The sequence below is a fragment of the Dasypus novemcinctus genome, chromosome 16 (assembly GCF_030445035.2).
Source record: "Dasypus novemcinctus isolate mDasNov1 chromosome 16, mDasNov1.1.hap2, whole genome shotgun sequence".
Lineage (NCBI taxonomy): Eukaryota > Metazoa > Chordata > Mammalia > Cingulata > Dasypodidae > Dasypus > Dasypus novemcinctus.
Window position 1 is genome coordinate 20,735,830 of NC_080688.1, and position 12,802 is coordinate 20,748,631.

Below are 12,802 nucleotides of genomic sequence, written 5' to 3' on the forward strand. Positions count from 1 at the left end.
GGGAGATGTTTTATGGGGAGATGGTAGGTATAGCAACTCCCTCTTTGAGGAGATCTTGGATTATAGGCTGGAGCCCCATGGTACCTTGTTTCAGGTGATATTGTGGCATTTAAAACATTGATTTTCAGAGTCAGTTCCACAGGGCCCTCAATTGTCATGACCCACCAAGAGAGAGAAGGATGTTATTTTATTCCAGGCAACTTGTGAAAGCATCCATACCTGTAATGGGAAAAGTAAGAGCAAAAGGTGCCACCAGTAGGGGTAGCTGTGTAATAAGAATTGTTCTAATAGTTACTACTCAGGGCAATTGGGGCCTAGAACTTTGATATGCAGGAGGAAAAGGTGAATGTCCTCCAGGGGAGGGGTAAATGGCCCCTTATAGGGTAGTCACCTGATTCTGATAGCCAGGTTCTATGACTCTGAGGTAGATCTCCCTCACATCTTACCAGTATCTCTACCCTGTCCATAATCTCACTGAGAGTATGAACCCTACTAATAAGGATGATCAAAGCTGCCTGGTAATTTTCCCTGTAAGAACATTTTCCAGGATGGTATCAAAGGGGATATCCCACAGTGTTAGCTACAAACTCTAGGTCTCTTTTGTCTGAACGTTGAAAGAAATGTCTTGCTCATTGCATGATCTTCAACATTTCCAAATAAAAATTGAGCCTCATTTGTTGTTTATTCATGGGCATGTGCCTTGATGGTTGTATTAGTCAGCCAAAGGGGTGCTGATGCAAAATACTGGAAATTGTTTGGTTTTTAGAAAGGGTATTTCTTTGGGGTAGGAACTTACAGATACAAGGCCATAAAGCAGGAGTTACTTCCCTCACCAAAGTCTATTTTCACATGTTGGAGCAAGATGTCTGCCAGTGTCTGCAAGGGTTCAGGCTTCCTGTGTTCCTCTTTTCCTGGGGCTTGCTTCTCTTTTCTCTGTGTGCTTACCTCCTGGGGCTCCAGCTTAAGGCTTCAGCATCAAACTCCAGCATCAAAAACCCTCAACTCTGTCCTTTGCCATGCCTTTTATCTGTGTGTCCCCACCCACCAGGGGTGGGGACTCAATGTCCTAATGATGTGGACCAATCAAAGCCACAATCATAACTTAATCATGCCCATGTACAGAATAGATTACAAACATAATCCAATATCTATTTTTGGAATTCATAAGCATATCAAACTGCTACAGTGGTCATACCTACTATGGACAATTGTTTCTCCAATTTTTTACTAAGTCAGTAAAGGAGGGGTTCAGAATCTTTAGGCATCTGGTGTCCTTCACAATCTCTGCTAATTGTCATATCTCCTGGAGGCCCTGTGCTGATTTTCCTTAGCAACAAGTTCCTGCTGAACAAAATCTTTAAGAATTGTTTGAATGTCTAGTCTAGTAAAATTTATTGTTTTACTTTCAGTATACTGCCTATATGGGATTAATATGACCTTGTAGGTCCTGACCAGAAAGACCTAGAGGTCCCTCCACATTTGTCTCTTATTCTGGTGCCCCTCCCTTGCAGTGTGTCCCTATTGACCTCAAAAGAGATAGGGCCCAAAGCTATCAACAGTAGAAGGCTAGATCACTGGACAAAACTCCCAGGCTCCATGCTCATAAGACATGCACTATAGCAGATGATATGATGCAGCATTCAAAAAACCCAGGCACATTGCATGAGTGTCATATATTGCTTCAGTAAGAAGGAAACCTCATGGGTGATATTAGGTAAAACCAGAACAATGTTCTTGGCTCCTTTGCATTTGTGCATGAGATCCTTGGCCACCACAAGGACTGGATCTTTTATAACTCAAGGCATCAGTGGTAGAAGAGCAACACAGCAAAGACAGCAGCACCATAAGGATCACAGAACTCTGCATCACTTTAGTCAGCAGGATGCTATGTTATCCCAGTCAGAACTGCCCCCCTCTTTATGTGCTCTGGCAAGAGATATATTCCCTAAAGCAAAGAATGGTACACTACCCTGGGGTGAGGTCAGGCAGATGCAGCTCAGACAGGATGACAGAGGAGCCTCCCATTTCTATACAATGCTGACATCTGGTCTCTGGATGATTTGGCAGACACAGCCAACACAGGTTGGTTAGGCCTTACACCCTGAGTGGTCTAAGTTATATAAGCCTGGGAATAACCGTCCTGTATTTTATGTCTGCCTCTATATCTTCATGGGACAATAGCCAATCGTTTATACCAAATTTTCACTCATATTCCCGTCTTGTGCTCCTTTTGGTAAGGAGTTATATGGTACTTTGTTGCAGTGTGGGCTCGCCCGGAGGGCCGCTGCAGAAGAAGACTACCGAGGAGACCAGGATCTGTGCACAAGTCTGATTTATTCAGGAAGTACAGCGGTTAATATAGGGTGAAGACAGGGGAGGGGCAGGGGGCATGGCCAGGGGCGGCAGATGGCTGATAGGTTCGTGCAGGGGTGCATCACTGGTTGCGGGCAGAAGACGGGGTATCCAGGGTTCTCGGCAGCAGCGAGGCAGGGCTGTCATGGCGCGGCGGTGGCCCTTGGGGGAGAGGCGGGGTTAGGCCACCGAGGGGGAAGCAGGTGCAGCGGGGCAGAGGGGCGGGCAGTATGCTCGAACCCCAAGTGGAGGGCCTTAACGCCCGTTCCCGCCACCCGGGTCCGACTCGCACCGGCGCCTGGAGAAGAGCCGACCCTTGCTGTCGCCGCGCTCCCACACGGTGCCACCCTACAGTACTTGTCCCCAATCTTGCCATACTAATGCAATCAAGTAATGAATTAAGTGGTCCCCAGGGAGAAAGTCTGTGCCTCTCTACAGATCCACAGTCCTTTAACAGATTCACAATTTGGTGTGGGTAATCTAAGCAATACCTGACAGACACAAAAAGTATCTGCAAACCAGTACAAACGAAAGCCACCAAACAATGGGTACTTCCCAAATGGTACTAGCTACTTGGGATCTAACATTATAAGTCAGGAGCTGTCTAAAGACATTCCCCCTGGCCATCACTGGACAGTGTCAAATAGCCTTGCTCACTGTGTGAACTGATTTCAATGTTATGTGGTAATTCTTTGGGTGAATAGAGGCAAAGACAGATAACCAGAGCATTCAAGGACAGTTTTATTAGATCAAAGAGTGTTGATGGGGAAAGGGAAGAATGAAGGCAGCAGAGGGACTTAGGCTCCTACAAGAGGTTGTTATTGTGGGGGGAGGAGTGGGATGAGGGAGGTGGGGGTATATGGGGATCTCGTATTTTTTTAATGTAACATTGAAAAAACAATGAAAGACCAAAAAAAAAAGTCAATGTAGGGAGGGAAAGAAATGGATCCTGGGCTTTCACCTTTCTTGTGAGTCAAATGGGATGAGTGGGGTTTTCCTGATGCTGAGGGGATTTGCAGCTTTAAACTATGGGATGGAAAAAAGCAACAAGGGTCATTTGAGGAAACTGAGAGCAGCTCTCATCATCTAGACAAAATGGGGATAAATACCCTGCTAGTTGTGGTTACGATCAGGGTAGGGGTAACTGGGATGTTCACTTGAAAGAGGACATTATGACTAGGCCAGCCAAGATTACAAAGCATCAAATATAAATTATTTTATAAGAAGACATTGTCCATTATAAAGAAGAGGTTGTAACTGTGGGCCCCTGTCCATATACATAGTTGTCCTGGGGGCAGTCCCTCTTTTGTGCTGTTGGAAGGGTCCTCACAGTGGAGAAAAGGGGTGGGGGGGAGAATTGGTACAATCTGTAATGAGACAGGTATTCCAAGCCCACCGAGCTCTCCATGGGTGAAAGAGAAGAAGGAGAGGTACTCCTCCTCCTTCTTCATCCACCTGCTGAGAGGAGGTATTTAGAAAGATGAGAGAAAAAGAAAGCAACTGATTAGCATTAAATACCATTGTAAGAGATCATCAATATTAATACATTATCTACAATAATCTAGTCTGAATCCAGGTGATCAAGAAGCATAACATTGTTCATTTTCTCCATCACCAAACCTTATTTCTATAATGGATACCATTTCATCTAAGAGAGCAAGTCCTGCCTCAAGGTGACGTTGGCCAAGCCCACTCATCCTTGTTGCTCTGGGGGTTTCTGTAACATCACAACAGGGGTTAGCAAGGTAGGACACTGAGTCCTATCTGGAGCCTGCAAGTGGGGAAACATGCTGGGAGTGGTGTTCTTCAGGAGGATGCCTGCACAATATCAACTTCTCCTTTGGTTTCAGATGAGTGCTTTGGCTTTCTATTCACAAGTGAAGCCCTCAATTCAGCCATGAAGTCTCTAAGGTGCTGCAGCTCTCTGATATTGTTAATTTCCTCCATGGAAAATAGCACATTTCACTGTGACTAAGTCTTAACATTTGTAAAACCTTCTTGGTGCCCTTGGCAGAGTCACACTCATAGTCACTTCCACTCTGCTAACCATGCTTTGGTTGGAAGGAGAATTCACGGGACTGCCACTCTCTCAGGACTATGGATTTCTCGATATCAAGCTATTGGCAATGATATGTTTGCTGAATTTCATTTTTTTTTCTTTTTTTATTGTTTTTTAAAAAAGATAAATAGATCACAAAAAATGTTACATTAAAAAACATAAGAGGTTCCCATATACCCCACTCCCCACTCCCCTGCTCCACCTACATCAACATCCCTTTCATCAGTGAAGCATACTCATTGCGAGTGAAAACATCTTGGTGTACTGCCACACCACATGGACCATAGTTTACTTGTAGTTCACACTCTCCCCCAGTTCATCCAGTGGGTTATGGCAGGAAAACAATGTCCTGCATCTGTCCTTGCAATATCGCTCAGGACAACTCCAAATCCCCAAAAAGCTCCATATCATACCTCTTCCTCCCCCTTCCTGCCCTCAGCAACTCCCATGACCACTGTCTCCATATCAATGATACAATTTTTTTCCATTGCTATAGTCACAATGTTTCTATAGTAGAATATCAGCAAGTCCACTCCAATCCATATTATATTCCTCCATCTTGTGGATCCTGGGATGTTAACGTCCACTCTACCTCTAAATCAAGAGGGGCCTTAGATCCCACATAGCTGATGGATGTGATTCTACTGGTTGCAGTTATAGACAGTCTTGGTTTCTTGGTGTGGTGGTTGACCATTCTCACATCCCTGTCAGCTGACCTGGGTATGTCCAATGAACTGGAGTGTAGGTGTTTCAACTCTGCTGAGATTCAGGGCCCAACTGGCACATGGACAGTCCAGAGTGAATTTCATTTTAAACTTAAAGTTGAGTATGGATGCTTTTGTAATAACTGGTCATTTTAAGACCTCCTTAAAGATACCTGGATGGCAAAGAGTCATAATAAAAGTAATTCTTGGAAAGAAAAATATATAAGCCCACGTACTCAAGAGGCAGTTTTATTAGCTTGAATACATTATGTGGACACACACATCCTTTCTGTTTCTGGCAAAGAAGAAAAATAATATGAATCTCATTGAGAAACCATTCCTTAGAATGGAGAGGAGATGCGTTGTGAAAGAAAGAGGTGTAGAGACAGAGGGGCCTGGGTATGAGAACACAGGTGTCCTGACACCTGCCTAGGGACCTCAAGGTGGCAGCTGGAATGAAATGTGAAAGCAAAGGGCTCTCTTTTAGTACCTCTGGATTGTGTATTCATATGTTTTTAAGAGTAAGATTTATTCTAATAATGTATTTGATGTACTTTCCTGCTCCTTTGAGCAAAAAGGTAGAGATAAAACAAAGCAATAGTTTCATTTCACAGTGATAAAAATCACATGTGCATCTTCAGGAAGACAGTGGGAACATTGCTGCATTTGTGGGGTATTGCTATAGATAATCACACATCAGTTCAGATGTTCATCTTGATTCTTATAATTCCTGAGAAGAGCTCCATGGTGGCAAGGATATTGCCACCTCCATTTTTGTATTTCCAGTGCCCATGATCCTATCTGTCCTATACCCAGGGTTGAATAGTTTAAAATTTGTGCTACCACCATTGATGAGCCACTGATTGTGTTAACACCCTGTCTGAGGCTTTGATATTCTCAACAAACCTGAGGTCTTTGACCCAGAGAATTAGGTGAGGAAGACATCGCTACACTTCTTTTTTTAAATTAATTATTTCTTTTATTAAATTTTCTTTTTTTTAAAGATGCATTAATCACAAAAAAAATGTTACATTAAAAAACATAAGAGGTTCCCACATACTCCACACCCAATCCCCTCACTCCTCCCTCATCAATAACCTCCCTCATCATTGTGGCACATTCATTGCATTTGGTAAATACACTTTGGAGCACTACTGAACCACATGGATTATAGTTTATATTGTAGTTTACACTCTCTTCCAGTGCATTCAATGGGTTATGGTAGGATATATAATGTCCAACATCTGTCCCTGCAATATCATTTAGGACAACTCCAAGTCCCAAAAACATTTTTTTAAGATACATGGATCTCCTGAGTCTCACCAAGTTGCAACACCTTCTCTCTGGTTCATTAGACTTACTCGAGTCAGCTAACAGGGAGGTGAGGATGGTCAACCACCATACCAGGGAACATTGCTACTCTTTATTGTCCCATCTGACACACACCCTACAGCCAGCATTTGACATTTCATAAAGTCAGTATACGTTAAACTGAACCCACACTTTCTCCCAATAGCAAGAACTAACATGGACAATCCATCTGTATATTGTAATTTATAACCATAGTCCTTCAGGTCACAGGAGTCCTACTGATGCTCCCTGACCCCTTCCTTTCCCATCTTCTTGAAGAAACCTAGAGGGCCTTTCCTTGGGTCTATTTTCTTTCTCCCTGGTTGAAATGTATTTAGGTTTGGGAAGGAAGCAGTGGATAGTTTCTATCTAATTTAGTTGTAAATTGTATTAATATTTCAAAAAGCAATATTAGATAGGTCATACTTAGAGTCTTAACCATATTTGATTTATATGATTTAAATGATGAGATTTGGAATTTTAGAGCTGATAACATTTAGATGAGATTTCTTTAAGTTGATTCATAGTGGGTTGAGATGTCGGCATACATTAGGGTGGGGTGAATGTATTTTGCACATGATACAGACATAAATTTTGGGAGGCGAGACAACAGACTAACGTGTTGAATAATGTTCACAAAGAAATATGTCTAACTGGAACCTGTTCATATCTACTTACTTGTAATTGGTTCTTTGCTGACATGATTAACTTATGGATCCAACCACAATTCAATAACTAGTTTCCTAATAAGTGAAAAGAGGGAAAGATTTGAGACACAGACACAGAAGAAAGAGTGAAGATGGTCACATGATGATGGAGGTAAAGATTATAGTGATGTTGCCACAAGCCAAGGATCACCAGAAACCACCAATAGCTGAAAGAGGCAAGAAAGAACTCCCTTCTAGAACATACAGAAGAGTGGACCCTGTTAAAACCTTGTTTTGGAATTCTAGCTTCCAGAACTGTGAGAGGAAGCGTTTTTGTTGTTTTAAGCCACCTAGTTTGATGGTTGTGGCAATCTTTGGAAATGACTACCCAGCACAAAACCCACACTTCAGGAATCAACAATGGCAGCCCCAACCCTTGTAACCCTGACTTACTCCACCATCCCACCACACTAATATATCCAGCAAACCCAAAACCATTCCCACCTTACTCAGACCACCATTGGAACAAAACATTATACCTCATGAGCTGGACAGCACACCTTTTATAATTGTGAGTAAAAGTATTTCAAATATTTATGAACAACCTGATAGAGCTACAGCCAGAGTTTTGTTGGCTACTGATGAAACTCAAATTTATACATGTGCATATGATTTATTTTATGTAAACAACTTGAGGAGAAGGGAAATGGTGTGTGATTGGACACATCTCCAGATTAAATTGATTAAATGGAGAAGGGTTTTAGTGCAGGGAGCTCAATATTTGACAGAACAGGATACATCCCACATGAAAGAGCCCCTTTGCTGATGTTGATACTGATCTGGACATGAGATTGGTATCCTGGGGTACAGGATGCAGGAGGTTCTGGTAACCAGCACTTCACAGGGCAAAGCAAGGGGCTCCTCTTGATTCAGAAGATGATGGAAGACTTTGAGAAGAGGGGACATTGACCTGGTTTTGAATGTATGCTGAATTTGGATGATAGGATCCTGGGAAAATAGAATGCTGTAACAAGTGCATAGGTAAGTAAAGTGCATGAGTGGTTCAGTGCATTGGTGGGGGCAACATATGGGGACAAAGAGGTCAGATACATACAGCTGGTCAGCCCTTTCATATACAGCTTGGGGTACAAGGAAGGAGTAATGGTATCTAAAGATGACTAGATCAGGAGAGGCCTAGGAGACAGTTTTAGGATTCAGGAATCTCTGAGAGGTCATTCAGAGCAAGGCATGTTTTCCAGGGTGCAAGAAGAGTGGCTCTCAGGAACTATGTCTGGTCCTGTACACCCAACATTAAATATGTGTTCACATCATGAAATTGGTATCTTGGGGGTACAGGCCACAAGAGGCTCTGGTAGCCAGCACTGTGCTACAGCCAGTGCATCATATCCATGCACTTCCAACAAACCAACCAACTCAGAAAAAAAAAAATATTGACCCATACCCACAGCCAAGGATGATTTTGCTAAAACTGTGATACCTAGGTCTTACTTCTATAAGCCTGTTCTTCATAAAATGTGCATAGGGCAGCAATGATAGAAGAATGCCATTTAATGTCTACAAAAGGGGAAGAGCTTCCCTAGGGCTGCCTTGACATCCTTGTTCCTCAGTGTATAGATGAGAGGGTTTAGGGTGGGGCTCATAACAGTGTACAGCACTCCAGCCAGTTTGCTTCTCTCAGGGCTATAGCTGGAGGCTGGACTGATATAAGCACAAAACACAGCTGAGTAATAGACAGAGACAACGATGAGGTGGGAGGAGCAGGTGGAGAAGGCCCGACGCTTTCCTTCAGCTGAACGGATGCGTAGGATACTGGAAATGATGCAGCCATAAGACACGAGGGTGAGAAGGAAGTTGATGAATCCATAGAAAGCATCGGCTATGATTGTCATGATGCTGTTCAAGTAGGTGGGACTACAGGAAAGCAGCAACAGTGGGGGTATCTCACAGAAAAAGTGAGTGATGACATTGGGGCCACAGAAGTATAGCTGTGTCATCAGACCAGTGTGGACGGAGGAGTTCAGAGCACAGATGACCCAGACTGCCAAAGCCAGTGCCACGCAGAGTTGTGGGCTCATCAGTGTCCCATAGTGCAGTGGCCGGCAGATGGCCACATAACGGTCATAGGCCATGACTGTGAGCAACAGCAGCTCAGAAGATGCAGACCAGACAACAAAGAAGAGCTGGGCCATGCATCCCTGAAATGAGATTGTGTTTTCCTTAAAGGCCAGGCCCACCAGCACCTTGGGCAACACAGAGGAGGTGCAGACAACATCCATGGTGGCCAGGTTGAATAGGAAAATGTACATGGGGCTGCGGAGGCTGGAGATGCAGGTGATGACAGTGATGATCAGAATGTTGCCCGTGATGGCAATTGCGTAGAGGGAGAGGAAGCAGCCAAGTAGCAGCAGCCGCAGTTCTGGGTGCTCCGGGAACCCCTGGAGCATGAAATATGCCAACATGGTCTGGTTGGACTTCCTCATCGTACTGGGCATGGGTGCTGGATCCCAATCCATGTGGTCATCAACACTGACCCCTCCCTTTGGAAACTCTGCCATTCTCTGCAGAGGTGACAAAACATTCACTTCAGACCAATGTTTCTTATGTAACCATTTAAGAATCTATCTTGCTCTCAGAAAGGGGAGGAATCAACTAGTTTAACTGATGAAAGCCCATTTATTTCCTCAATCACTACCCATTCCAATGCTCTCTGAAAACCATACTTTCTTCATTGACTTTCCTTTCATTTTCCCTTAAAAAATCTTTGTCCTCTAGATTTCTGCTTTGTTGGCTCCCTGACCTTACCCTAACCATTCTCTACAGGAGGGCCAAGGAGAACTACCCTTTCAGAGGGCTATTTCTTACATCTCTCTCTCCATCTACTGCAATCTGCTGATATGGCCATAGAAACTCCATTTCCACCTCCTGCTGCCTCAGCAAGAACTCCCTTCAATGGATCAACAATGAGCATCCAAGCCCCTTCTTGATATAGATGTGGAGTGGACACAACCATTCTAAGGTCCACAAGATGGAGGAAAAGAATATGGATTAAAGTGGACTTACTGATATTCTATTCATGAACTATTGTGATTAGTATTCAAAGAAAATGTAGCATTGGTGTGGAGAAAGTGGCCATGGTGGCTGCTGGGGGTAGGGAGTGAGAGGAAGAGATGTGATGTGGGGGCATTTTTGGGACATGGAGTTGTCCTGGTTGGTGCTGCAGGGACAGTTACTGGACATTGTATGTCCTCCCATGACCCACTGGGTGCACTGTGGGAGAGTGTGGGCTATGGGGTGGACCATTGACCATGAGGTACAGCGGTGCTCAGAGATGTATTCACCAAATGCAATGAATGTCTCATGATGATTGAGGAGGTTGTTGTTATGGGGGAAGGAGTGGGATGAGGGGGGGTGGAGGGTATATGGGGACCTCATATTTTTTAATGTAACATTAAAAAATAAATACAAAAAATAAAAATAAAAATAATTAATTAAATTAAATTTTTAAAAGTTAAAGAAAAAAACAAAAAAAACCAATGAGCCTTTATACAGCATCTGATACAGCCCTGCATGTCTCCGGCCCCCTTCCTCAGTAGCTGCCCATTTCAGATATTTTGGGGTATGGGCTCATGTCTATCCTTCCATGAGCAAGATTCCTCACTGCTTATTTTTGGGTATCTTTCCTAACCCTGCCTTCTACTTGATGCTAATTCTGTCCATTCTAGAGGCTGATTCTACCCACAATGATATTTCACAGATCTATCACACCAGATGATTTCCCTCCCAATCTCCAGACTTATGAATCTGAAGCACTTCTGTGGCTTTTTGCCTCAGTGAACTATAGTCCTTCAAATGCAAACTCATCACTATTGCCCCTTCAAATGTCGCTCTTGTGCTTCACTGCAGATGTCTCATGCACCCAGTGCCCCAACCATTCAGGTATCAAGTGTAGATTCCATGGGAGCAGGGCCTCCTCTCTCTTGCTCATTGCCATATCTTTAACTCCTTACCATGGCAGGCACTGAATAGAAATCGTACAATGAGCAAAAGATAACATTTCACATCTTGCTTATCTCTCTGCCAACCAGTCACCAAGGCCTACAGATATAACTTTATAAACATCTCACAAATATCTCCATATCTCTTTCTCAGCTGTTTATTTACTTTAGATTTTTAAAAACATCCTTCAAGATGGCCAGTATCTTCCTCCAAATCCCCTCATACATCCTGTAAAGAAACCAAGGTAAACATCATAAAAGGAAAACCTAATACTTGAGTCCCCCTACTTTAAATTGACTAATCTGATCCACAGTCTTCAGCTAAGTCAAATCCTCCTGCTTGATGGAAGGCCCTCCTGAGATGGCTCTAGTTGCCTTTTGCAGGATTTCTTGCTGAGAATATCTGAATCTACATTTTGACTACTAAATTTTTTCCCTGAATATACCAATTGGGTCATCTCTAGCTCCTGAATTTAAGCTCCACATAAAATTCAGAATTTTGTCCACAGTCACAGAAATAGAAAAATGCTCCAACTTATCTCTACCTAGAAATCTTACAAATGCCACTCATTGATTAAAATGAAGTCATGGCAAGATCCCTAACTAAGGACATCTAGGAAATGCAGTAATGTAGAAATTGACCATGATTTCTGCTTTGTTAAAGCGCATGGAATATTTACCAATGGAGATTATACTCAGCTCCCCTTTCAATAAGTTTTACAATATTGAAGCATTTCAGAATATGTTTGTTGACTACCATAAATTATAAATCAAGAACATTATGATAACAATAAAAGTCCCAACTATGTGTGAATTTAATGATGCATTTATCAATTACACATTCACCAAAGAAGAAATAATAAGAAAAATAGAAAATAATTTGAATTGAATGGACAAAAAGTTACATCGTATCAAACTTTCTGGGAGGCAATAAAAGCAGTGACTGGTGAGAAATTTATAGTTTTAAATTATATTACAATTAACTATATATTTGAAGGGAGAGTGTAAAGTTTTAAAATCATTAATCAAAGTTTCTGGTTTATGAAGCAACAAGCCAAACCAGTTGAATAAAAAAGTAGAAGGCAGAAAATAATAAATATAAGAGTAGAAATCAATGAAATAAAAGCAATTAGCAGAGAATATAAACAAATTTAAATGCTGGCAATGTGGAAATATTGAGAATTTGATATCAGGCTGGCAGGACTACTTAAGAGTAAAATGGAGAGAAATTACCGTTAACAAGAATGGAAGAGAGAATATAACTACAGATCATATAGAACTTAAAATGATAAAAAGGGAATAGTATGATGATCTTTATGCAAATAAATTTGAAAACATAGTTGAAACACATAAATTCTTCACAAAACACAAAATACCAAAAACATTAAAAAAGAAATTTTTAAAAATCTATATCATTTATATGGGTTTAAGAAATTGAATTTGTTGTTAAAATAATCTTCACTTAGATGGTTACATTTTGAATTTTTAGGTAATATATAATGAAGAAATAATATTAATATTGTACAAACTCAGGAAATAGAGGAAGAGAAACCCTTTATAACTCATTTTATTAAACCAGCTCTAATAAATAAAACTTAAAAAGAAACAGCCAGAAAAGATCATTTAAACACAGACTCTAATTTAAAATCTGTGAGGGTAGGGGCAAGGTGATAT

At 41.9% G+C, this 12,802-nt stretch overlaps 1 protein-coding gene across 1 annotated transcript; it reads right to left on the reverse strand.

Annotated features, from left to right (window-relative positions):
* Positions 1 to 8,680: 8,680 nt before the first annotated feature.
* LOC101438267 (olfactory receptor 13A1-like) lies at positions 8,681 to 9,613 on the reverse strand. The gene has a single exon (XM_004473749.1). It carries the CDS (start codon positions 9,611 to 9,613, stop codon positions 8,681 to 8,683), a length of 933 nt encoding a protein of 310 aa, XP_004473806.1.
* Positions 9,614 to 12,802: the final 3,189 nt, after the last annotated feature.

What these genes read in the sequence shown, in the direction of transcription:
- LOC101438267 (XM_004473749.1), bottom strand. Translation starts at nt 9,613, where the DNA reads ATGAGGAAGTCCAACCAGACCATGTTGGCATATTTCATGCTCCAGGGG.